General features: G+C 59.3%; 2 protein-coding genes across 2 annotated transcripts in view; one reads left to right on the top strand and one right to left on the bottom strand.

Annotated features, from left to right (window-relative positions):
• Positions 1 to 25,863, top strand: part of BRD1 (bromodomain containing 1) — a 35,127-nt gene that overhangs the window by 4,459 nt on the left and 4,805 nt on the right. The window contains 6 exon segments of the mRNA XM_014549192.1: positions 6,630 to 6,786; positions 10,394 to 10,525; positions 10,901 to 11,029; positions 11,444 to 11,756; positions 13,329 to 13,589; positions 18,768 to 18,872. Coding sequence (XP_014404678.1) covers positions 6,630 to 6,786; positions 10,394 to 10,525; positions 10,901 to 11,029; positions 11,444 to 11,756; positions 13,329 to 13,589; positions 18,768 to 18,872 — 1,097 coding nt within the window.
• LOC106728121 lies at positions 22,557 to 25,857 on the bottom strand. Its single transcript, XM_014549191.1, has 2 exons — positions 24,342 to 25,857; positions 22,557 to 24,026 (listed from the first exon to the last, which is right to left on the bottom strand). The coding sequence occupies exons 1-2, from the start codon at positions 24,403 to 24,405 to the stop codon at positions 23,188 to 23,190; spliced, it is 903 nt and encodes a 300-aa protein (XP_014404677.1). The 5' UTR covers positions 24,406 to 25,857; the 3' UTR covers positions 22,557 to 23,187.

The following is a 25,863-nucleotide window of genomic DNA, read 5'->3' as shown; positions in this document are numbered from 1 at the left end:
GATTGGTTGTGGGGATCATACCTGCAACCCAGGTACATGCCCTTGACCGGGAATTGAACCCAAGATGCTCTAACCAGGGCTTATTTTATTATTAATTTTTATTTATTTTTATTGATTTCAGAGATGGGGGCGGAGAGAGAAACATCAATGATGAGAATCATGGACCGGCTGCCTTCTGCACGCCCCTCACTGGGGTTGGAGCCCGCAACCTGGGCATGTGCCCTGACTGGGAATCGAACCCGTGACCTCCTGGTCCATAGGTTGACGCTCAGCCACAGAGCCACGCCAGCTGGGCTATTCTTCACCTGAGGGTAGTTTTTCCATTGATTTTTTTTTTTCTTTTAAAGATTTTATTTTAAAAAAATAATTTTTTAATTTCTATTGATTTTTAGAAAGAGTGGGAGGGGGAGAGAGAGGTAGAGAAAGAAGCTGATGTATGAGAGGTGTATCAATTGGTTACCTCCCACACGGGCCCAGACCGGTGGGATTGAAGTGCTCTAGCACTTCAGCAACACAGGCCCGGGCCGTCAACCTAACTTGGATTTCTACCTGAGTCAAAAAGTGTAGGAGTTGTATCAAGAGCTTCTGTTTTAACTGCCCTAAAAATTTCAGCTTTACTGAAATTGAAGTAAACAAAACAGAAAATACGATCTAACAAATTGAAAAGTCGGAAGTCGGAAGTGCTCCCTTCCTTGTGTCCAGCCCCTGGTGAGTACCTGCTCCAGGAAGTGTGCACTGGGCTGCCCGTGGGGCTCAGGAGGAAGCGTTCGCAGGTGGAAAATGCACACACGTGAGCGTCTGAGGTGCCCAGGCCTGAATGAGAAGAAAACTCGTGCTTTGGACCTAAGTATTTCAAAGCAGGTGATGCAGCTAAACCCTGTACTGAAGGTGTGGTCTGGCTCACGTTTCGTGTTTTTGTTTTCCTAATTTAGGGATAAACTTCATTACAGTTTGGAGTGGAGATAAAGGACGTACCTGGACAAGTGTTTGTGGCCACAGGCTTTGCTGTCTGGCAGTTAATCTTACTATATTTTATAAAAGTTCCGACATACCGTGTACTGGGGACACGAGACATGCTGGAAGCAATGTGGAAGCCCTTTTCTGGGTGCCCCCTAGCAACAGGGCCATGTGTGTGCTCCTGTGGATGCCCGCGGGGGGCAGTCATGGAGCCCTGCTGCCGAGGGAGGCAGCGCACCAGGGTCCCCAGTGGCCTGTGTAGTGGCTACTCTGGAAGAAGCATTAAACCCAAACTGAAAAGTGCCGGTCATGTGCACTTGCAGGGCCGTGTTTCCGTTATTGCCAGACGCCTGTGTCCTGGTCGCTGAGGATTTTCAGTGTGCAGGCGAGAAGCCCTCGTGTGGGTGTTGGCCTGAGTGCTGTCTTAAATGATCTCTCCCTCCTATAACTTCATCACTTTCCTTGGTTTTATTAAAGTTTTTATTAAATTTATTTATTTGCTGATTGATCTTTAGAAGGAGGGGGAGAGAGAGAAACACTGGGGATTGAACCTGCAGCCTTGGCCTATTGGGATGACGCTACTCAGCCAGGGCCCCTTCCCTTGGTTTTAATTCAGGGGAGCTGGGTGTCTCCTTGCGAGTCTGTCTTGGTCCAGCCCGAAAGGGCGTCCTGCAGTGGAGTGGGATGTGGGCCATCTGGTGAGCAGATTTGTTTTCATAGAAGAGCCAAAGTGAGTGAAAATAAAGTAGTGCCGGGAACAGATCCGGCGCTAAAGCCTGCGCAGCTCATCGTGGTGTCAGTGTGCGCTTCGGCTGTATTTGACTCCCGAGAGGTGCCTGTCGAACTAAAATTAGTGCTTCTGAGTGCAGTGCCGTGGGCGGAGTGCTCCATGCTCATCAACCTTTTAGACACCTCGGCCCGAACTACCCTCAGGCACCTACTCCTGGGGCTTCTGCCTGGTGCTCTCTCCCAGGACCACCCTGGTGTCCCTCACATTCAGCATGTCTGCTGTGCTCACCGTGCGCGGGGCCAGCATCCCCTGCACGCAGAGCGGCCCAGTCCCCAGGAGAGCTCCCCAGCATGGAGGAGTTTTGCCATTTCTCTTCACTCACTGTATTCACTTTCTTTTGGCAGAAATGGGGTGACAGTTTATTTGAATCTTACTACTGACAGTGGGTAAACGCCACACAGTCTCACCCCAACTCCAGCCTAGTGTTGCCTGGGCATACACAGTAGTCAACAGTGGGACAGGCGGACCGAGGGAGCACCCCCACGGGCACTCACAGTCTGGAATTGGGTCAGGGGTGTCATTATTTCAACTCTTACTTGGAAAACCTTCAAGCTTATAAATTATTGCAGAAGGAAGGAGAACACCCCAATCCTCTACCCAGGCACCTCTTGCTAACGTCGTGTCCCATGCACCCTGCACAAGTAGCAAGCACACGGGCGTGCCCTCTGAGGGTGATCCCATGGGCCGCCCTCCGTGGGACCTGTCTCCTAGGACAGGTGGGCACGGTGAGGGGCTCCGTCGTCCATTGGCCTCAAAGCAGGAAGGTCCAAGATGCTTCTGTGCCTTCCGCCAGGCCCTGTCCTGGGCAGCCTCCTGTGGCCCGGGCATCCCACAGCTGTGCAGTGGCCTTTCTTTTTTGGTTAATCCTCACTGGAGGATATTTTTTTCCATTTTTTAGAGAGAGAGGGAGGGAGAGAGGGGAAGAAAGAGAAACATCGATGTGAGAGAGACTCATGGGTTGGCTGCCTCCTGCACATGCCCCAACTGGCATCGAATCTGAAACCCAGGTACGACATGCTCTTGACTGGGAATCAAACCCGAGACCCTCTGGTACGAGGTCCAGTGCTCTAGCCACTAAGCAACACTGGCCAGGGCTGAGATGTTCTGTTTTGAAAGAAGACAGCCCTTCTCCTTTAGTAGAGCCAGCCTCGTCTCGGGTGTGGTGTCTGCCTTGCTAGTGGCAATATGTCCAGGTGCCAGGTGGGCGCCAGGCATGCCCCCGTCTGGATGCAGTGATGTCCCCTACTCTTGGTGCCTAAGGTGTCCCCAGCATCTCGGACGATTTCTGCCTTTGTTTCTTCTGGCCTCCGACCTGAGGCTGGGAGACCTTGGGAGGCCATGTGGCCCCTGCTCCTCTCCCCCCCCCCAGAAGTCGTGTCCGTTCTTGCCTGGGCCGTCTTCCCTGTGGGGGCTGCAAACGAGTGTCCAGCGGATCCTTCCCTTTTCCCGATGTTGTGGGCCAAGAGGTGCTGGTTTGCAGAGGTCTACCCCAGCAGGGCCACGGAGGGGGGCTCCGGGGCGCTGGGCAAGGTCAGGCTGCTTCACAGAGGTGAGCATCTGGTGGGATTTCTAATAAAATTGGGCTCTGCTTAGTTCCTGATCTCAGGAACTTCAGTTCTTGGTTAGTGAGCTGAGGGGAGACCCCCACTGCAGGCAGCCACCTCGGTGGGTCTGGATGATGAGGCTTGGCCGGGGCCGTGGACATGTGCACCCGGTGACCTCTGTACCTGGAGCTCCGAGGTTTCCCCTCCCTTGGTCAGCCGGATGCCCAGCACATTGAGTCGGCCTTCCTCCTGAGGCGTGCGGGTAGCACCCCTCGAAGTCGTTGTGAAAGCGGCTGCACCGTCCCCATTCTTTAGCTGAAGTCCCGTGTTTCCACCCCAGATAGTGGGAAGGTGTAATTTCTGGGCCATTGAGGGAGGGTATGTGTTAAAAGGCACATAACTGCTGACAGCGAGTCCGGGGAACTGGCAGTGCCAGGCGTCCTCCAATCAGGCTGGGGCTCGGCTGCCCACTGCTGCCCCCACGCCAGTCTGCGCTCTCGCGGGACTTCATGTTGAGGTTGCTTCCTAGTCAGGTGGTCGCACTTGCTTGTACACACTCCAGGCTTGAAGCTTCTCGGCCAGCAGCCACCTGTAATGGGCGTGTCTCCTTGTGAGGCGGCCGAGCCGCGGGGGCCTGCGCCAGGTGGGGTCTCCCTTAGTTCTGCTCCTGGTGTTTGTGGACGTGAGTGTTGGGAACCTGGGTCGCATGTGTAAGTAGGTTGTGTAAACGCAGTTTCGCTGTAGCAGTGATGTGCTCAGTTTTGAAAATTTCCTTCCAAGTTACACACCAAAATCACAACTTGATGTTTTGTCAACTGACCTGCAGTGTCTCCAGAAGCTAAGTGGGCGGCCTGGCCTGAGAGTCCGTCCGCCACTGCCTCCTCCTGGCAGGTCTCCACGGGCTTTTCCCCAAAATCCCCCCCCTCCCGTACCGTATGGTCACTTCCGCCTGCACCCCTTTCATTGGAAACCCCTTGTGCGGAAGGGATCTCAGAGGCTTGAGAAATTCAAACTTCTGATCCTTCCAATGGGCCCTTGCCAATACTGCATATAAAAAAGTCTACAATACAGTACAAAGCCAGGAAGTTGGTAAACACATGGCTTAGGGAGTTGCTGTAGGCAGACATGCTCTTGACCCCCATCCACCTGAGAAGGTAGGGCCTGGCCAGCCCCCAGCCCCTGGGGGGCCCTTTTCCCACCCTCAGGACCACTGCTGCCCTCACCTGTGGGACTCACCTGCTCCCCCCTTTCCGATCACCAGGGCTTACTGCGCCTTTAAAAACCCTGGTCCTTGCAGCCCCTCCTCCTCTGAAAGTCCCTCTTGGTCTCTCTCCCTTTGGAGTTTATGGAGGGGTGGCCCCATTCTTTCCGTCCCCGTCCCTCGGCTGGCGTTTCCGTGGTTGGTTTCCCGTGTGCCGTGCCCTCTACCTGCGGCAAATGGTGGTTGGGGTGGGTGATGGGTGCAGAGGGACATGGTGGTGTGTTCACTGTTGGCACAGCTGCTCCCCGAGCTGCTCTGTGTCCTTCCCGGAGCACATGGGGGCGTCTGCCGGCCGCCTCGCGCTCAGCCCCCTGCTCCTCCGTGACGCCCGGGAGGAGGCTGTTGGGTGCAGGCAGAGGCTCTGTAAGCACGTGAGGACTGAGGGCAGCTCTGAGTCTGTTCCATCCGAGCCCTGCTCACGCCTGGGGGCTGGTGGCTCACACGTCCTGACCCTGAGGAGTCAGTGGCTTGTTTCATGGGACAGAATCTTTATTTGTAAGCTTGTTGCCAACAGCATGTCTTTGGACCTTGAAATTGTTAAAAAAATACTTTTATCCACATTGCTTTATCTGGCTGTGGAAATAACTGAGTGTGACTGTGTTAGAATGTCTGTTTGTGTGGGCAGAGATCCACGGAGCTGCATGTGCTAAGATTTACTGGCATGCACATCACTGCACCTCCGTGATAACTTTGTCAAAAATGGCAAAATCAAAACTCCACCCAGAAAGGCACCTGTGACGTGTCCAGGACCAGCCCAGCCCCAGCCCCAGGCACGTGGGCTGCAGGCAGAGCCTGGGTTCGCAGCGCCTCCTGTCTACCTCCTGCTGAGGCCGTGCGACCAGGTGTCCTCCAGTGTGCAGGCCTGTGGCCCCTTGGTCAAGGGCCTGCTGTGGACACACGAGCTTGGGTTCCGATCTGCCTGTAGAGGCAGAGGCTCCTGGCACCTTCTCGGGGTTTGATGCGACAGGGCCCCTTCTGCCAAACCCCCAGGGTCAGGCCCCTTCAAAGGACCGGAGCTGTGTCCCGCCACAGCAGGTGGCCTTGGGTCTCGAATGGCCTGCCGAGAGCAGCCCTGAGCAGCCCTGAGCGATGCTTGCCCTTCAGAACCTGGCCTGAGGCCAGCCAGCGGTCTTGGAAACGCACTGAGCCATTGTGTTTAAGGGCAGACCCTAATGGTCCGGACGTGGTCGAGCTGGGGGTCTGGTCTGCTCAGTTTTGTTCTTTGGTTATTTTGTAAGACTTTCGGTTTGCATTCTTTAAAAAGTTTGCTCTTAAAAGTCTTTGATTGCTGTCCAGACATTGTGATTGTGATGTGCAGTGAGGAATGCCTTCTTGTTGCATTTTGTGGCTTTCTGTTTTAGTTTAGATGGAACTTATCTCTCAGTGTCCTTGTGAGGCAAGTTGATGAGTTGCTCTTTGTTTCAGCAGGAGAGTGGTAACTGGGGAAGGGCAGCTTCTGGTAACGTGAAGGGTTGTTGAAGGATCATTCACACCCCTCCCCCCTCCCACCCCCATTTCACAAAGCCCTTGCACTTTATAGGAAGGGGTCTCCCGGGAGACTAGAGATGCCAGCGCCATTCCAGCCAGCAGTAGCTCCTTTGCTCCTGTCTCCAGCCCTGCCCCTGCTTCTCCCTCGAGTGTCTGTCCCAGCTCTTCTTCTCTGTGAGGTGACTGAGCGCAGCTGGTGCCCCGCATTTGCCCACCCTCCACGAGAGCCAGCTGGTCTCGAGGGACCCGTGCCTGCTGTGCCAGCCGACAGAGCTCCCCAAGATGTGCCCGCAGCTGCGTGCATGGGGACAGCGTCAGGTGGAGGAATTAGGAATATTTAGAGCGTTGTTTTCTTTTTAGGTGTTTAATCTGATAGACAGAGTGACTTAAGTGTGGATGAAACCTGTGGACAGCAGGAGGGGGTGGGCTTTGTTTCAGCAGAGGCAGCATTTATGTGCCACGGATGAGGGAGAAACACGTGTGAACACGTGTGGTTTATTGAAAGGAACACTGTCATTTCCAGTCTCCACGAGGAAAGCATGCTAATGTGCTGCTTTAACACTGAACTCTTGAGTTTTTTGTGTTTTAGATTAAATAGGATCGCGAATCAGGTGGCCATTCAGCGGAAGAAGCAGTTTGTCGAGAGAGCCCACAGCTACTGGCTGCTCAAAAGGCTGTCGCGGAACGGCGCGCCCCTGCTGAGGCGGCTCCAGTCCAGCCTGCAGTCCCAGAGGAGCACGCAGCAGGTACGTGCCGCTCACCCCTCGGCCTCTCTCCTCGGGCTCCGGCCTCTCGTTGGCGGGGCCCAGTGTGGTCTGGTCCTGGGAGCTGATGGAGGCCTCACATGTCCCGCCTGCTAGGCTGTGGGTTGTGCAGGCAACTCTCATCCATCGTGTCCCTGGATGTTCCCGCCCGTGGCTTCTGCTTCCTCCCCTCCCTCTGCACACGTGTGGAATGTCTGGGGCAGGGGAAGCCTCACTGCTGATCACGTGGGGTGGGCCTGGGGGAGGGAGCAGCCGCAGGTGAGGCCCGGGCCCCATGGGGGTGGGTGGGTGTGTGTTTTGGAAATGTGTGAGAGGGACTTACTAAAGGGCGTTTCTCTGCAGGCTGGTTTAGCATTGACTGCACTGGAGGGCAGCAGGCAAGAGCTGAGCTGAGTGAGAGCGATGTTGCTTTCTTTGTTGTTAATCCTCACCTGAGGATATTTCCCCATTGACTTTTAGAGAGAGTGGAAGGGATGGAGACACACACACACTGATCAGTTGTGTCCACACGCCCTGACTGGGGCAGGGATTGAATCTATAACCCAGGTGCCTGATCTTGACTGGGAATCGAATCTGAGACTCTGGTGCTCAGGCCAACCCTCTACCACTGAGCCATACCGGGCACGCGCCCCCGACTGGAATCGAATCTGGGACCCTTCAGTCCACAGGCCGACGCTCTATCCACTGAGCCAAACCAGCTAGGGTGGTTTTTGCTTTTTAAAAGAACAAAACCTGTGCTTGCTAAATTGGAAGGATACAGAGAAGGTTAGCATGGCCCTGTGCGAGGAGACACCAGGTCCGTGAAGCACTCTAAAAACACACCAAACAAGCTCTTACACTTGAGGACTTAATCTGGGCTTGTAGAGCCATGTGGCATTTTACAGCAGTTCTGAAAAAAATGGATTTAGAAAGTCAGACATGGGCTCTTAGATTTGAGGACACAAATGGTCATCTGCTCATTGCCCTAGTTTTTGGCTGGTGTCTGTTCACTATGCTGAGAGGGGTGGCCAGCCTCGTAGGAGTGGTGTCTGGTTGGCCTCTGGGCTCGGCCACCTCCCTGGGTCAAGAGGCTGGGAGCACTCGGCGGAAAGTGGAGTCTGGTCCGAGTTCCCTCGTTGCCCCCCTGCCCTCTTGGGCACTCAGAGAGCTGCCCTCCGATGAGTTGGTAGTGGGCCCTGTGCGTCCGCCGCACCACCATTGTCTGAACGGCTTTCTGCTCGGTCCCTCTTGCTGCTGAGTTGCTAGGGCTGAGCAAGGCGAGGGGACACGGTTAGACACAGCGGGACGTGGCGCCCCGGGCGGGCCGGACAGGGCTCCATCACAGGTGCAGACTGGGGTTCTCTGGTGAGTGTCTCAGGCCGTCGCGGCCTCTGCTCGCCTTGCTCCCTCTGCTGTGTTCTTGGGCTGGGCACCACTCCTGGTGGGCTGTTCACACCGAGCGAGAACCCCTGTCCCTCCCAGGTGACCACCTTCCAAGGTGACCACCCTCCACAGTGCCTGCCGCCCAGGAGGGGCCTAGAAGGATGCAGCCAAAGACCTTTTCAGCTCCTTACGTCTCGAAATGTGGCTTTTCATCTCTGTGCCGTCCCGTCGTCTTAGTCACAGAGTGTCCTGGGCTGAGCCTGTCCCTCACCGCCATGTTGCCTGGCCTGGACAGCGACACCATTCTTAGGGAGTCCCTCATCGTAACTTTTCTGAATTCTGTGGTGATGACAGGTAATTTAAGTATTAACACATTTAAATGCTCAGTTTTTTAAAATTTAGATCTAATGTCTTTTTTTTATACATTTTGAAAACTTAAGATTCTGGGCCTCTGAGATGGGTGGGCCTTGACCCTTCTCTGTCTTGGGCTTGAGGGGTCTGCTGCGTGGACTCCGCTCTCCTGAGGGAGTGATGATTGGGCCGTCTCTCCTCTTGGCAGTTCAGGGCGGGTGTGGGTGTCCAGTGCCATCTGAGTTGCAGCCCAGGCTGTGTGCAGGCCCATGTGGTCTCGGCGATGGCGAGGGACGGAGTGCGTGGTGGGCCAGGCCTCTGCAGAAGGCATTGCCTGCCGGGTGCCAGGACCACCAGGATTGCTGGGCGGAGATGCTGGCTCAGGGTCCAGCACATGGACGGCGGCTCCCTAACCCAGGTCTTGGCTACCTTGGGCGCACGCGTAGCTCAGGCTGGGCTTTGTGAGTTTCCTGATGGGCGGCATGCCTGCCGAGTGGTCAGCTGCCTGCTCCGTCTGGCATGGGGATTGCTGGCTGCTTTGGACGCGTGCCTGTTTCTCCTGTGCCTGCTGTGGGCGTCCTGCACTCACGGAGAGCCTGGGCCTCTGGGGTCCACCCTCAGCCCTGGGATCTGATGGTTGTTGGAGATGCCTGCTTAGCTGACGTGCTGCGTGTTCGTCCCTCCACTTGGGAATGGAGTTTGTGTTCCCGTCAGGGCTGTGCCGGGCTCTCGGCCATGGGACCACCGGCCGGAGCTGGCACGTCATTGGGATGTGCTGACCGAAAGGTGTAGCAGGAGGTTGGGACCAGAGCCTGCGCGGCCTCCATGTGTGGGAGGGCCCTGGCCTTTGCAGGTGGATGGGCGCAGGGCAGCGAGGCACTGTGGGGGTCGGACACGGAGGTGGGGTGCAGACCTGGGTTCTCATCAGCCATGGAACCAGGATAATCGCGGGCCACACACATGGGCCTGGGCCTGCCCTGAGATGCTGGTTTCAGGGGGAGGTGAGGGCTTGTCCCAGCAGTTTCCTTTGCTGTCTGTGCTGGGTCCATTCTGGGTTGTGGTTGGGCAGAGGTTGGGCCTTCAGCAGACAGGACATTGGGAGGTGGGCCTAGCTCTGCACGTGGACCTGGTGCTGTGTTAATAGTCAGCAGGAGGAGGTGGGTCCAGGAGGAACTGAGGATGGGCAGCTGCTGTGAGAGTGGACGGTGAGCGTGCGTGAGGACCAGGGCCCTGGGCACGCCCGGGGGACCGGCAAGGAAGTGTGAGGAAGTGCATGGGGGTGGCTGTGTGGAGCCCAGGGAGGAGGGGAGGTAGGACAGGAGGTTGGAGTGCTGGGCCCAGCCCGGGCCGGGACACGGAGCGCCTTTGGTGCTGTTCTCTGCGCTGGGACAGTCCTGCTGGGCTGTCAGGGCTCCGCCAGGGTCGGAGCGGGTCAGCTTTGTTGGAGGTGCATTGGGTGGGCCTCGTGTGTCCTGGCACCTCCTCAGTTTCTCTGACTTTTCAGTACAATCTTTTCAGTGTTGAAACGTAGAATGGAGATGGGTAAATGACGTGTCCAGAGCACAGGCCCACCTGTCCGGCCTGGGTGTTTTCTGTGTATTTGTTTTTCCTCGGCTGCTGCTGATTCTCTGAGTCCAGGAGGTGGGACCCGTGCCCCGTCTTGAGGTCAAGGCGAGTGGCTGCTCTCGGCTCAGGCCCTTCAGCGTTTTGGGTCCTGAGAGGCCCCTTGCCCTCCACCTGTAGGGACCCTGGTGTGCCCGCACGGTGGAGCCTGCACCCGCTGACTCCGCGCTGCTTGGCGCTGTGGGGGGGCTGGGCTCCCGCTGCCTCCCTGGGCATCTGCGGCCGACTTTCAGCCTTTGATTCATTTTCACAGAGAGAGAACGACGAGGAGATTCAGGCCGCCAAAGAGAAGCTGAAGTACTGGCAGCGGCTGCGGCATGACCTGGAGCGGGCACGCCTGCTGATTGAGCTCCTGCGCAAGCGCGAGAAGCTCAAGCGGGAGCAGGTGAGGCCCATCGCGGGGCCATGGGCTTCGCCGGGCGTGGGCTTCTGGGCCTGCAGTCCTTGGGCCCGGCCCTCCGCCATCCCGGTGCCCTGGGTTGCGGGCAGCTTTATGGAAGGGGGACATTGCCTCCTTGAAGGACGACAGTGGCATCCAGTGTGGTGTTTGGGACACATGGGGCCAGGGAAGGTGGGAGCCTGGCCGGCACCTGGTGGGTGTTTGGGTGGCACCATTCGCAAGGTGCCTTGACTGAGGCCGCCAGGAGTTAGGGTTTAAATGAGGCACTTGTATTGGCTGTGGACCGAGTGTCAGCGCTGGGCAGTCCTGCAACAGGAAGGTCACCTGTGTGTGTCCGCGCTGAGCGCCCTTGTCCTCCAGGTGAAGGTCGAGCAGATGGCGCTGGAGCTGCGGCTGACCCCGCTCACGGTGCTGCTGCGCTCCGTGCTGGACCAGCTGCAGGAGAAGGACCCGGCTCGCATATTCGCCCAGCCGGTGAGCCTGAAGGAGGTGGGTGTGCTGACCGCTCGCCCCGCCCCGTCCACACTGACCGCAGGACGCCGCCACCTGTGTTCCTGAGTCCTCCCTCTTCTCACCGAGTCCTTACGCTGTGAAGGCGCCCGTTTCACTGTAAAGTCTTAGCGACGCGGTGGGGACGTTCTTGCTGAGAACCCCAGCAGGTGGGGGTCTGCCCAGCGGGGGCGTCGTGGCTCTGGTTTCAGCGAAGGAGCTGAGTCAGCAGAGCCCGTGGGAAGGGGTGTGAGTGCCATGTCTCCGTGTTGCCGTGTGAGTCCTGTGTGCTGTGTGTGCATTCAGGCATGTCGTGTTGCATGTGCGCGCGCGTGAGACTCCGTGTGGGCGTGTGAATTCTCTGGAGTGGCAACGACCTTTCCGCGTGTAAGTGCTGTGCCCTCCTGCGATCAGGTGCCCGACTACCTGGAGCACATCAAGCAGCCCATGGACTTCTCCACCATGAGGAAGCGGCTGGAGGCGCAAGGGTACAGCAGCCTCCCCGAGTTTGAGGAGGACTTCGACCTCATTGTGGACAACTGCATGCGGTACAACGCCAAGGACACGGTGTTCTACCGAGCCGCCGTGAGGCTGCGCGACCAGGGCGGCGTTGTGCTGCGGCAGGCCCGGCGCCAGGGGGACAGCATTGGATTCGAGGCGGCCTCGGGGGTGCACCTGCCGGAGCGGCCCGCTGCGGCCCCTCGGCGGCCTTTCTCCTGGGAGGACGGTAAGCCCGGGTCCGGGTCCGGGTGCCCGGGAGAGCCACCTGTAGCCTGGTCGGCTCCACCCAGCAGCACTGGGATGCGAGCCCCACGCGCTCTAGGCTCTCTAGGAGCTGCGCGAAGAAAGCGAAGGAAGGCGGCTTATTTCCGTAGCGTCCCTCGGACCCAGCACGCCCGGCGTATTGAGGATTTGACACGCAGTCAATATAGAAGCCACTGGGGATAGTTGCCATTTGCTGCCTCCTCCCTGTACCGTACAGGACAGCCCCGGCCCACCTGACGCAGCCCCGGGAGCAGCTTAGTGGGGCCTTGCGCCCAGGCTGGGTCTGTTAGCTGCTGAAAGGGCCCAGAAACCAGCACACGCATCCGTTCTCTGTTGGCTTCCCGCCCCCGCCCCCTCCCCCTCCTGGTTTGCGCTGCATTAGGGCCTCAGGACTCAGGCCGCCTCCTTCTGTGCGAGACACGGCAGAGCTGCCTGTGCTGTTTCTGTACTCGGAGGCTGGGCTGCCCTCCGGCCACCACACATTGGCCGCCACCCAACTTCCTGGAGCAAGAAGGGGTCCGGGGGCCTCAGTGTTGGGCCCTTCAGAAAATGGCCATGCACGTTGCCATGGTGTTGCCTGAGTAAATTCTAGGCATAAAATCAAGGATGAGAAGTCCTACTGCATCTCTTCCTTGGTATCAGGGCGGGGGTCCAAGGTGAGCTGGTGCACCCAGTGTGTCCTCCCTCCCGTTCCGTCTGGTGGGCGCTGTGGGCCCCTCTGCTGGGCGGGGCCGTGTCCGGCTGCAGGCGGGCAGCTGTCCCTGCTCTGCTTGAAGGATCTGCAAGATGCACTGAGGAGTTCTCCTTTGGGCTTCAGATGACATGGTCTTTGCTCACGTGAATGTTTCTGAGTTTAATGCCCATGAGGCTTTGTGAGTGATGATAGGGCTTCGAGCCAGGCTGCTACGTGCAGTCTCAGCTGCATCTGTAGCTGGGAGGGGCTCCCGCTCCACCAGGTGGCGCTAGAGTCGGCTTCTCCTTGGCGGCCTCACTTGTCTAAGGTGACTTGTGCCTCGTAGATTTTGGGGGTTTCTGTAGTACATAAGCCTGAGGCTCAGCATTACCTGTGAGACGTGCAGCCCAGCGTCATCCCTGGGTCTGGACTCGAGCTCGAGGTCAGTTACGCACAAGCAGCCCCACCTTGGCCCTGGCACGCGGGAGGGGAGAGTCCTGCTCAGGGGAAGCTCAGCAGGTGGTGGGCCTGCCCAGCCGGGCACAGCCGTCTCTTGTTCCAGTCCAGGGGCTGAGTCAGCAGGGCTCAGTGCTGGCCTCCCTCACGAGAGGCTTGGTGGCCCTGCGTCTGCACCTGCGTCTCCCACGCCCGTGCACCACCTCGGGTGGCAAGCATGTCCCCTGTGGCAGCCCCTGTCTGTCCCTGTGGCAGCCCCTGTCGTGGGTTTAGAGAGTGCGTGAGGGGCGTCACGTGGCTGAGCAAGGAGCGTGGTCCAGGGTGACGTCGGGGCGTGGAGGTGGAAGGGTGTTCGCTCAGTGGCACCACGGGTGACGGCTAATGGACGTGTGTTCTGTGACTCAGTGGACAGGTTACTGAACCCGGCCAACAGGGCCCACATGGGCCTGGAGGAGCAGCTGAGGGAGCTGCTGGACAAGCTGGACCTCACGTGCGCCATGAAGTCCAGCGGGTCGAGGAGCAAGCGGGCCAAGCTCCTGAAGAAGGAAATCGCGCTCGTGCGGAACAAGCTGAGCCAGCAGCAGAGCCAGCCCCCGCCCGCCGGGTCAGGTACTGGAGGCTTTGAAGAGGAAGGTGCTCCGCTGGGGCAGGAGCCGGGGGAGGAAGGTAAGCAGCGCTGCCTCCCGGCCGTCTTCCCGGCCCAGGGTCACCTGACCCGCCCCCCTGCCACTCGGCTCTGGTGCCCGTGCTGTCCTGCCGCGGTGTGTGCTCTGGCACTGAGATGGTCCCGAGTGCAAGGCAGAGTAAGACTGTCCTTCCCAACTGGGTCCTGAAAAGCCGTCCAGAAAGCGCGGCTTAGGTCTCACGCAGCATCCTGCGTGGTGGGAGAGGAGGGTGGTGTGCCACAGGCGTGGCGGCACTGCTGTCGTGTTCTGAGGAGGGAGCGCCAGTTAACGGGCACGGGGTGATGAGAGGTTGCTCTAAAGTGCCCTCCTGTACATGCACCTCTTTGACCTTTGGAGGGTGGGCAGGCAGTGTGGGCACCAGTCATGGGGGGCAGGCAGGGGGACCAGGGCTGCCTGAGGGCCCCCAGAGCCAGCCCTGCCTCGGCAGCATGGCACTCCCCGAGCAGAGCGTGGAGAGGGGGGTGCATTGCGAGCAGACCGGGCAGCAGGCATGTTTCTGTGGACCAGACCCTGCCCCCCAATGGGGAAGCGGGCACGGTGCCGAGGGAGCAGTCGGGGCGGCTGGTCCAGGCGGTGAGCGGGGGGACTTGCAGGAAACCCTCCCCTCTTGCCCTCTCCTAGTTTCAGGGGAAGCGGGTCAGTCACACAAAACGGAAAGCGGACTGACTCTCCACAGCAGCCGTCGGTTATAACCTTTCTGAGTGTTGAAAAAGCCACACACACATTGTTCTGCAGCTGCTTTACAAAGCCTTGGCCTGCTGTTGGCGGTCTGCAGGGTCCTGGTCACGGCCACGCGTGTGTCTTGTGTTGTGTCATCTGTGGCCCCAGGAAGTGCTGGCTGTGTCTGTAGTTCCTCTGAGTTTCACATGGTCCCGTGGGTCACAGCTCCCGTGTCCTCTAGCGGTTCCTTAGCAAATGCCTCCTGTGCCTCCAGCCAAGGGTGGTTCTGCTGCCTTTCTCCTTTGATGCCTGGTTCTCAGTGTGCGGTTGGTTGGTTTAGGTCCGTAGCGTAAGGTGCAGGCCTGGCGTGCTCCTCGGGGATGTGAATTGCCATGGGTTCCAGAAGTGAGCGGAGCTTCCGTTCTCCGCGCTCTCCCTGCTGGAGGGTCGGGCTCCGGTACACTTGTTCCAGGGGCCTCTGGCAGCCAGATGTACTTGGGGTCTCAGGCTGACCCCCTGTTGAGCCTGGAGGGTCCTTGGGGTCCAGGGTGGCCTCCCCTCGTCAGGCCTGTGCACCCTTGGGGGATGGGTGCCCTGAGACATGGCAGGACCTGGGGGGGGGCGGTCAGTGTAGGGCACCACTGTCCTCCCAGCCAGCCCCCTCTTGCTGCCGGAGCGGCTGCTCTGCCCTGGTATCTGCCTCTTAGAAAACCACTCCTTGTGTGTTGTCTTGAAAAGAGTGAGGGAGGGAGAAAGCTTGTCACCAAGTGACGTGCCATCACTGGAATGGCTGCTCTGAGCACCTGCTCTTCCCAGCGGAGAGGCCTGTGACCCTTCTGTTCCTGCGTCCAGGGCTCCCTCCCTGCATTGGGCCCGCCCAGGAGCAGCGGGCACCTCGCCCGCCAGGCTGGAGCCCCTCAGTCAGGCTGGTCCCTTTGCTACTCTGGCGCTGGGGTCACTTTAAAGGAAGCGCACAAACCCAGATCAGAGATGAAAGACAGCCTGGAGCTGCCGGTAACGTGCCCCATGTACAGGGAGAGAGCATGTGGCTTTCAGCTGATGGGAAAGGAAGGTGGAGAGAAAGCAGCTTCCAGGGGGCCCACCATAGGGAGCAGGGAGCTCCAGAGGTTCCCAGGCGGCTGTGCGTGGAGACAGACGAACCAGCTGTTGATATTACTCCTGAAATGTGAACCTGGGAGACTTAGGATGCACAAACCCAAGAATCTTCTCAAACAATCTTTTAAACACAAAGACTCAGCATTATTATGACACCTAAAGGAGTAGGAACTCCTTAATATCAAGAACTGTCTCGGTTGTGACTTAGTGTTTATATGGTTTCCTCTTGAAGAACAGGCAAGTGATGGGTGGGTGTCAGGCCCATTGAGGTGGGGGCTGCACCCACCAGGCTAGGGAGGGAGATCTGCTGGCTCGGGGTCCCCAGGGACCTTCCTCTGATGGAGGCCTGGAGGTGAGGAGACAGCGGCAGGCCCGTCCCTGCTGCTCACGCCACACAGTTTGGGGCCAGCGCTCCTGCGGCTGTGTGTGCCTCGGCCCCTAGTCTGTCTGCTGCCCAGTTCAGGGCTATTTTCCGAGGGGACTGTGAGGCTCAGTGAGAGCTGGAGGCGGCTGTCACAGCACCCCGTCACCTGGGGAGGCCTGCACGCACCAGCACTTAGAGAGGCCTGTGCTTGCACATGGAGCGTGCGTTCAGTTGGCTGCTGCTCCTGCGGCTGTGTGTGCCTCGGCCCCTAGTCTGTCTGCTGCCCAGTTCAGGGCTATTTTCCGAGGGGACTGTGAGGCTCAGTGAGAGCTGGAGGCGGCTGTCACAGCACCCCGTCACCTGGGGAGGCCTGTGCTTGCTTGCACATGGAGCGTGTGTTCAGTTGGCTGCCGGGCTGGAGAAACGGGTGGCTCTGGGAGAACAGTGAGGGGTTGGCAGGGAGAGGGCGTTGTCGCCGAGTCTCCGATGGGCTTTTGCTGTAGGTTGTGGGGGTTTGAGCCCATTCCTTGAGCCCTGCCGTGTTCCAGGCTGAGCCGTCCCCTGTCCTGGGGCCTGCCTGTTCAGTGCAGCCGGCAGCACGCCCTGGCTGGGTTCTGCTTTATGACGGCTGTGGGCGAGGGCGAGGGCAGGCGAGGGCCCTGTCGTGTTTGTAAGGGCTTTTTAAAAGAGCTTCCTTACTTGTGTGTTAGCATCCAGTGACGTTTCCACAGGGTCCTGCAGGGCACCTGCTCTCCTGGAGGGCGGGGGGCGGGGACTGGTGACGGGCGTGGCGGTGCAGCCAAGGGGTTCACCAGGCACCTGGGTCTGCGTGGCCCCACGCCTGGTCCTTCACGCACTGCCCCTTGGAAATCTTCCTGTGAGTTGCCCTGGTGGTGGGCGCCCCGTGGCTGCAGAACAGCGACAGTGGGTGAGCACAGGGCTGGAAGGAGGGGCCGGGAGGCCTGCTGCTGAGGTTCCCTGTGTCAGGTGCAGGTCTCCGTGACAGCGAGAGCAGCCCTGTGGACTGAGCGTGAGAGGAGCAGAGGGGTGAGCCATGGTGGTCCGGGGCCTCGTGTGTGGCAGGAACAAGGGCGCCTGGTGGGGCCGAGGTTAGCGTCTGAGTAGGGGGTGGGCTGGAGGTGGTCGTGAGGGCCTGGCTGTGCAGTGGGAGAGCCCAGCAGGGAGGGGCAGCAGAGGGGCAGGCGGGGGCCGCACCCACCCGCCCAGGTGGAGGCAGCCTTGCCGGCACGGAGGCGGCCCTTTAGACATCATGGTCAGGACGAGTGCTGATGTGGGGGCTCGAGGGTCAGGCCGGAGGGAGGACAGGAGGCAGGACGTCAGCGGAGGGTGTGCTGGGGAAGGGAGGAGGGCGCAGCGAGCTCCGCCTGTGGCGTGCCTTCGCAGAGGCTTTCAGCAGGAACTCCGCAGGCCCCTGTCCGTCCACGCAGTGCCTTTGTGTGTTGTAAGCTGTTTCCTTGCACGTGTGCGTGACTTCAAGCAGCGGTGGGAAGGATTGTGTCACCAGCCAACGTGTCGCTGTGGCTCTTGATGCCGCATCCTGCTTGTGGGTGTCCGGTGTCCAGGGCGGGAGTGTGTGCCCGTCCCAGAGCCTGACGCACGAGGGGGTGGTGTCCCCTGGCCGCCCTCGGTGGGAGGCCTCTGCCCTGGGTGTTGGAGTCTGTGAGGCGGGCACTCTAGCAAGCGTGGAGCCCTGCAGCCTGAGTTCAGCAGCGCGGGCTCAGGTCACGTGGGCCCTACACGGTGGCAGCTTTTCAGCTTTTCCTTCTCAAGATGAACTCGGGGTTAGAGTGTTACCTTGACATCTTTCAAGGGGCTCGGAGGACTTCCGGGGTCACTACAGGAAGAAGTGTATCTAGATACCAAATGCCACTTGGGGTCATTTCAGTAGCTCCTCGGGGCTGTAGGCCACGCGCTCACCCCAGTGGGTGTGGCCTCGCAGGTAGTGCCAGGCCAGTCCGCGGGCAGCCTCCAGGGCTGAGCTGGTTTTCAGACCGCTTGTTCCACGTGGGAACGCTGAAGCCTCGGTTAAAATAGTCTCTTCCAAAGGTTGTGTTTATTTTTAAAGTCAGATTGAAAGGAGTTACACCAGCATTTCCGGGCGTGGCTGGCATAGGAGTGAGGTGTGTGCTGAGCCCTGAGCGGGAGGTTTCTCCCGTTTAAATCGCTCACAGCCCTTGGCACTGCCTGCTTGTGGCGCCGACTAGGGAAGCCTGGTCAGCAGTGGGGGTGAGTGTCGGCTCCCCTGTGCCCAGCTCTGGGCCAGGCCGGGCGGGCGGGATGCCCATAGGCCTTAGCTGGGTGCGCTTTCTCTTCTCAAGGTGAGTGAGCCGTGGCTGCAGCTGCCGGCGTGCACCCCAATGATGTGCTTAATGTTGGCGAATGTGAAGTCCTCTCCCGGGTGTTTCCAGAGGCCAGGGCACCCCGCCTGTGGGGTGGGGAGCCCCCTGCTGGGACCCCACAGCCCTCACTGCCCGCAGGTAGTTGTGTGTGATGCTTTGTTTCCTTAATTGAAGTAGTATTTTGGTGGACTTCACATTTATAGTAAGTTTTATAATAGATTTTATAATTACCAGTTTTCAAAAATCACTTTATTTATAATTTTTTCAGGAGATAAATCTCCCCCTAAACTTGAACCATCAGATGCATTACCTCTTCCTTCAAACTCGGAGACTAATTCAGAACCACCAACCCTCAAACCAGTAGAACTCAACCCAGAGCAGAGTAAACTATTCAAAAGAGTCACATTTGATAATGAATCACATAGCACTTGCACTCAGAGCGCCCTGGTAATCGGACACCCTGCAGAGCCCACCCTCGCCTGTAGTGGCGCTGCGCCGGCGGCGGCCTCCGCGGGGGCGGAGCCAGCAAGCGATGTAAACAGACGCCCTTCTGTTCTCTTCTGCAAATCGAACAGTGTAAGCCCCCCAAAGTCTGCCAAGAACACTGAGACCCCGCCAGCTTCTCCTCAGCTAGGGACCAAAACCTTTCTGTCTGTAGTCCTTCCGAGGTTGGAGACTCTTCTGCAGCCAAGAAAAAGGTCGCGAAGCACCTGCGGCGACTCCGAGGTGGAGGCGGGGTCCCCGGGAAAGCGCCTGGACACAGGTAAATGCTGCGGGCCTCGCCGGCCCTTCTCTTCTCCGGGGTCAGAGGGCACAGTCGTGGGTGCACGTATTTCAGTTTACTGTCCACAGTTCTCTTAATTTCCAGATGAGAAGACAGATGGCGCATTTTTTCTTTGAAAACCCCTAACTGTAGGTCTGAGGGTGCATTGCGGGGTGGCTGCTGGCCACGTGGGCCTGGGTGGGCGGTCCTGCTCCTCCCTCGGACTGTGCACTGCGAGAGAGCCGAGGGAGAGCTGGAGGCGCTCATTTGCATGTCTTGGGCGCGCAGGGGGCTGGAAGGAGGCGCGGGAGCTCTTCTGCAGCCTGTGCCTCCCCCGCGACTGCAGCCGAGTGTGTGTCACCGAAACTGGCGGGACTGTTGTCCCCTCGTGGCTCCACGATGGCCGTGCCTCTGGGAGGCGCCGGTCCTGTGTCTGACGCCTCCTTCGGGAGGTGTGTGGACATGCTTGTCCCGTGGGTTCTGTCTTGGACCAGAGCCTGGTCTGTGTTTCTTACTGGTCCACCTGGTGCGTCCAGACACTGTCTCTTGGCTGTCCTGCTGTCAGGGCACCTTCTCAGTTCAGCTGGAGGAGCAGAGGCCGGGTGGGGGCGAGCCATCTGCGTCCCGAGCCTCCCGGCGGGGCCGGTGGGGGGTGGAGGTGGAGGGCCGTCCCCGCTTGCGCTGAAGGTGCCCGTGGAGGAGGCGGTCCAGCAGGTGTTTCTGGTGCTGGTTCTGCACTCGGCAGACACTCATTCTTGCTACCGAAGTAACTTCTTATGAACGTCATTGAAACGCAGGGAACTCTCACACGTGCTCTTCGTTTCATAGACATTCTCACCCGTGGCCCCTCTCTTTTCATGGATTGATACCAGGTTGGATTCTTTAGTAATTTGTTAAAACCATCGAGTGTCTGAGCCACACGAGCTCCTCAGCTTCTCAGACACAGGTGAAGGATGGACGCTCGCTTCAGTGCGTGGGGAAACCCCCCCCCCCCCTGTGCCCTGGCCTTTCTTGGGCCCTCGGGCCGCTTGTTTGCAAGTGCTCTGAGACTGCTCGGAGGGGCAGGAGGGGCAGTCGGGGGCAGTCACTGTGTGTCGTGGCTCCGGGCACCAGGCCCTGCCTTTGGCTCCCGGGTCTGGGGCGCCTATCCCACGCCACACCCTCTGCCCGCCACCCAACTGCAGCGCACGTGCCGGGCACTGCTGGCCCAGCACCCACCGAGAAGCTGGTGACCAGAAGACCAGCCAGCCCTGCGTTGGCCTCACTGACCTGTTGGGTCTGGCTGGAGCCGTTGGCAAGGGTCCACCAGCCGGCGTTTGTGGCGCGCAGGGCGCTTGCACTCGGTCACCGGATGTCCCTCTCCCGCTCTCCACGTCTGAGGGGAGGGTTTTGCACAGGTGACCGTGGCATGGAGGAGTCTGTGCCCTGGCCCTGGAAACGCAGTTCTCTGCTTTCTTACTCTAGAGCAGGGGTGGGCAAACTTTTTGACTCGAGGGCCACAATGGGTTCTTAAACTGGACCGGAGGGCCGGAACAAAAGCATGGATGGAGTGTTTGTGTGAACTAATATAAATTCAAAGTAAACATCATTACATAAAAGGGTACGGTCTTTTTTTTTTTTAGTTTTATTCATTTCAAACGGGCCGGATCCGGCCCGCGGGCTGTAGTTTGCCCACGGCTGCTCTAGAGTGTCCGCAGTCCGTGGACGTGCGACGAGGCCGTAGCTCTTGTGCGGCCCGGGAGCCTCAGTTGCTCGTGGGCAGAGTGCCGGCCAGCGGTGACCACCCGTCCATTTCGGGCTTCACCCACTCGGGCTGCGGCTCCTGGGTCTCTGGCTCTAAGCTTGCAGCTTTCGCAGTCGGGACTGGAAATGCCCTGGTCCTCTGATCATCCCCACATTCATCGGCGCGCTCGGCCTGCCTTGTAGGGAGTCTGGGTTCCACTGCGCTGCAGGGTCTCCAAGTTAGATACAAACGGACGCGTTCATTCCAGGACGCAAGTTAGAGCACAGCCGATGTGTCCACTCAGGACACCGCCCGTGGGCTCCGTGGGAAGCGCGGGAGGCGTGGGCTGCTCTTGCCTCCAGGAGGTTAGCACACCGCCTCGGCTCTGCGGTCCACAGAGCTCTGCTCTGCTGGCTCCTCCCGTGGCCACGGGCTTGGCCAACAGCGACCCCGGCGGGACTTCTGTGCTGCTTTTCTCTCGTTCCTGCCGCGATTCCTGTGTGCACGTGGGGGGGGCGGGGGGGCGGGGCGTGAGGGACAGAGGGGAGAGGGACTCTTCGCGTCCTTGGCCGTTCAGGGCAGCGGCTGGTCTGTTGATGTCTTCAGTCAGACTAAGTGGCCTTTTCACTGTTTTCCAGGTTCTCATTTAACTACTAACATGCTGGGTAGCTCCCTCTTGGGATCCTAATTGTTTTCTCTTGCTCAACTTGGATGGAGTTCGGCTAAGTGGTCGCTCTGGAACGCAGGGCGATGGCTGTGTCTTGATTTCACATGATTCTTGGATGTCATTGGAAGCACCGGCTCAACCACCTCCAACACTAACACCAGCACGTGGAGCCCGGCCCCCTGTCAGCCCGGCGCGCGGGAGGGACCGCCTCCCCGGGGACAGGTGTGAGCCTTAGAGTCAGTTGTGGCTCAGATCACCTCTCGCACCTGGAGGATTCCCTGCACAGATTCCGATCGCGTCCTCAGCAGGCGCAGGACCAGGCCTGACAGGACCCGCGTGCGCCACCTGACAGCCAGGAGACCGGGTGCTAACCCTGTCCCTCCCTCCCGCCCTCCCTCCCCCTTCCTGCTGGTTCTCCTGGCCGTCCGCTGCAGGGAGGATTTTTTTTTGGCGTCTCGGGCTGGGCTAGGCACAGCAGGGAGGTTGGGATCTTACGTGCTGGTTTTATCGAAAGGTTGAAACACACACACAACATGCAGTTCTCTTGCTGAGAGTGAAAGTCACGATGTGCGGACGAGGTGATGGGCTTGCCCCACCGCTCGCGAGACTGAGGCAGTTGGTCCCCCCCCCCGCCTGCGGAGCTGGCCCCTTGTTTGATCCCATGTTGTTCTGCTTTGGGGGCCGCAGGTCGCCTGGGAGGAACGCTGGTGTCCGCAGCACGTGGCCCAGGGTGGATGGTGGTGACCACAGCCCACGCTTTGCTTTGCCTCATCAGCTGCCAACCAGAAGGTTTTTTAAAAAATTATTTTAATACGCCTGGGAGGAACGCTGGTGTCCGCAGCACGTGGCCCAGGGTGGATGGTGGTGACCACAGCCCACGCTTTGCTTTGCCTCATCAGCTGCCAACCAGAAGGTTTTTAAAAAAATTATTTTAATATCTTATTGATTTCAGAGAGGAAGGGAAAGTGAGAGAAACATCAATGATGAGAGAGAATCATTGATCGGCTGCTTCCTGCACGCCCCCTACTGGGGATTGAGCCCACATCCTGGGCATCTGCCCTGACCAGGAATTGAACTCTGATGCTCTATCCACTGTTCCTAGGTCGATGCACAACTGCTGAGCCACAGAAGCTGGTTTATAAAATGAATATTTTATTGATTTTAGAGAGGAAGAGAGAGGGAGAGATAGAAACATCAATGATGAGAGAGAATCATTGAGTGGCTGCCTTCTGCACGCGCCCCACTGGGGATTGAGCCTGCAACCCAGGCATGTGCCCCTGGCCGGAATCGAACCCGGGACCCTTCAGTCCGCAGGCTGAGGCTCTGTCCATTGAGCTAAATCAGCTAGGGCCAGAAGGTTCTTTAAGGTGCAGTGAGGTGTGGTGGGGTGGGTCTGGCTGTCACACCCGGGGCTTGGGGCCCTGGCCGTGCAGGCCGTTCCAGCTGAAGGCCTGGCCTTGGTGAGCTTTCTCTGCAGAGTCGCCTCAGCCACCCCACGGGGCACCTCTTCCACATGTGGCCGGGGTGAGCCCGGGAGGCCTGGAGGGGGTGGGGGAGCCCGGCCGGGGGCCTCAGCTTGGCCAGGCCTTTGGGGGCAGAGGAAGGCTTGTGTTTGCTGTGTCTCCTGTGACCCCGGTGGACCCGAGCGCGGTGCTGGTGGAGGACATGGCCGGGTTCGAGAGCCGCCCTGTCCCCTCCTGCGCCTTCAGAACGCCTCGTGTTGCCATGTTGCTGAGCGTCGGCTCCACTGGCCACGTGGTGGCTGCAGCTCGGGGCCGGGCCTCCTGCTGCTGGGGGTGCCCTCGGCCTCCTGTCTGCAGACCTGCAGAGCCTGCCTGACCGCGCGTCATTTTGTGTCCTTGCAGGGTCTCTGAGGCTCGGCCTGGCTGCTGCCCAGGGAGCCCCGTGGGGAGAGTGACAGGTGCTCAGGGACACTTCTCGGGAAGAACGGGGGCGGGGGGGGTGCTCGCCCCGCTGCGTGCCGCTGTGTCCTTGGACAGAGGGGAGGAGAGGCGCTCGTGCCTCAGGCTGAGGCCTCCCCACCCCTCAGCCTTCCCCCTCGTGTTGCCCGGGAGCCTGGCTTCAGGTGGTTGTCCCCAAGCACGTCGTCTGCGTGGACGTCCCGAGGGTGGGCTCGCTGTGTGTCTAGGTGCCAGGCTTCTCCGTCCCGGACTCTCCTCTGCTTGGGCGCCTGCTTGGCCTGCGCTTGGCCAGCTGTCCGTGAGGGCGCCACCTGCTCTTGTGCTTCCCGCGCGGCTCCCACCTGGTGCAGGGCCCAGCCTGCTCATCCACACCCGAGCTTGTCCCAGGGCCTCCGGGTGCAACTCGCCACCACGGCTTTGACAGGCCTCCGGCCCCGCCTCCTCCTTCTCTGCCTGGAAGGCGTCGTCAGCTCCTTTGTCAGGAGGAGCGAATGGCCGAGGTCCAGGAGGTGGGGGCGCGGCCGTCAGCTCCATGTGGCGCCAAAGGGAGAGACGTTGGGACTGTGTGTCCTTGTCGTCGGACTGTGGCCACAAGGTGTGTCTGGACCAGGCCCGGGTCTGGTGATGCTTAGGGCTTCCTCCGAGGCCACAGGTGGTGGCCGGTTCCCTTGCTGGTGCTGGGCCCGGACGTGCGCCTGTGGCCGTGATCTCTTCTCCCACCTCGGATCTTGCGCACTGGGCTCCGTCCATCTGTCCGTCCATCTGGGTGGCCGTCTCTGACTTGCTGACTGCCTTGGGGGTCTTCCCCCGACAGTGCCCTGAGGTGGAGAGGCAGGCTGTCCGTCCCCTGGCTCTCCGTGCTCCCCGAGAGACGTTGGGACTGTGTGTCCTTGTCGTCGGACTGTGGCCACAAGGTGTGTCTGGACCAGGCCCGGGTCCGGTGATGCTCAGGGCTTCCTCCGAGGCCACAGGTGGTGGCTGGTTCCCTTGCTGGTGCTGGGCCCGGACGTGTGCCTGTGGCCGTGATCTCTTCTCTCACCTCGGATCTTGCGCACTGGGCTCCGTCCATCTGTCCGTCCATCTGGGTGGCCGTCTCTGACTTGCTGACTGCCTTGGGGGTCTTCCCCCGACAGTGCCCTGAGGTGGAGAGGCAGGCTGTCCGTCCCCTGGCTCTCCGTGCTCCCCGGGGCGTGGGCTGGAGTCGGTCTTGTGGCGTCTCATGCGGCATCAGCTGCTTTGCCAACATGGTTGGTCGCCGCACGCAGATGTCAGATTTCAGCACGAGCGCAGCACCCCAGCCAACGGCCCAGCTGCTGCTGGTCAATGTGAGTTCGTTTTAAAGGTAAAAGGACGAAGCGATGCTGGAAGCCAGTGGGGTTGACGCCCACTCAGTGCAGCTGGTGCCTCTGAGGCCCGTGGGAACAGCAGGACGCATGCCCTTTCTGCACGTGGACTTCTCAGCTCCGTCAGGGTTACTCATCTCCCTTGTTTTAAAGTGAGTCACGCGCACTGAGCCTCTGCAGGAAGTACACAGGCGCACCTGGGGGACACAGTCGAGGTCCAGACCCACACACAACAGGGGTCGCCAGGAAGTGATCGCTTGAATGCCCTGGTCCCAGTGCCCACAAGGACGGTTCGCCTCACACCGTAGTCTACTAAGTGTGTGATAGCGTGCGTCTAGCAACCACAGTGCATCCCTTAATTAAAAATCCTTCATCAGAGTTAGCCATCTTCTGAGCAAGCCGCCATCTCTGTGCTGAAGGGTCTTGTGTGGCGGTGATGGCGGCTGACTGTGAGGTGGTTACGGAGGCTGGGGCGGTGGCGGCTTCTCAGAGTAAGACAGCAGTGACGTTCTCCGCATGGCCGACTCCTCAGCACAGCCTCCCTGCGGCTGCAGCATCACCCACAAACCTCTTTCAGAACTGCAGCCCGTCCTCAAACCCAGCACTGGTCTGCCAGCCACGCTCAACGTGACGCTCTAAATCCTCTGTCGCCATCTCACCGTCCTCACAGCCTCGTCACAGGGTGGGCTCCGTCTCCCGAAACCCCTCTCTCTGCTCCTCTGCAAGCTCCTCCTCATCACTCAGGCTCTGTCCTGAGTTTGCAGCGATTCAGCGCGTCCTCAGGCTCCACGTCCTGCTCCTTCTGCTGCTCCCACCACACGTGCAGGCACTTCCTCTCGGAGGTCTGGAGCCCTCAGATCGGCTTCTCCCAGACGCCTGTGACTGCCTCCCAGGAGTCCCTCAGGGTCTCAGTGGCAGCTGGGACGGGGAGACCTTTTCCATTTATTCTCCCCGATCCATCAGAGGAACCACGACGGCAGCGATCGCTTACAAATGTGGTTTTTCTTCCCAGTGAGACTTGGGAGTCAAAGTTAGTCCTTGACCCAAGAGCTGCAGAAAGGCATGAAAACAACATTCATCTGGCCCGTCTCCCCCAGCGCCCCTGGTGACCAGGCGCCTTGTCGCGAGCAGGAAGGTTAGGGAAGAATCCTTTTTTCTGAGCAGCAGGTCTCCACAGGGGCTCACACTATGCAGGAAGCCGTGTGGCACATTCAGACACAGGTAGAGCAGACGGAGCATCACTCTTACCGGCCTAGGATTTTCTAAATGGAAGTGAGCACTGGCTCCAGCTTAAAGTCACAGCTGCATGAGCTCCTAGCAGGAGCCGCCTGTCCTG

The sequence above is a fragment of the Myotis brandtii genome, unplaced genomic scaffold (genome assembly GCF_000412655.1).
Source record: "Myotis brandtii unplaced genomic scaffold, ASM41265v1 scaffold537, whole genome shotgun sequence".
Classification (NCBI taxonomy): domain Eukaryota; kingdom Metazoa; phylum Chordata; class Mammalia; order Chiroptera; family Vespertilionidae; genus Myotis; species Myotis brandtii.
The sequence above is the reverse complement of the archived record's forward strand: the minus strand, read 5'-3'. Positions and strand labels throughout refer to the sequence as shown.

What these genes read in the sequence shown, in the direction of transcription:
- LOC106728121 (XM_014549191.1), bottom strand. Translation starts at nt 24,405, where the DNA reads ATGAGACGCCACAAGACCGACTCCAGCCCACGCCCCGGGGAGCACGGA. An exon ending in CGGAGAGCCAGGGGACGGAC is followed by an intron (nt 24,027 to 24,341) that starts AGCCTGCCTCTC and finishes GAGCCAGGGGAC; the next exon opens with GGACAGCCTGCCTCTCCACC.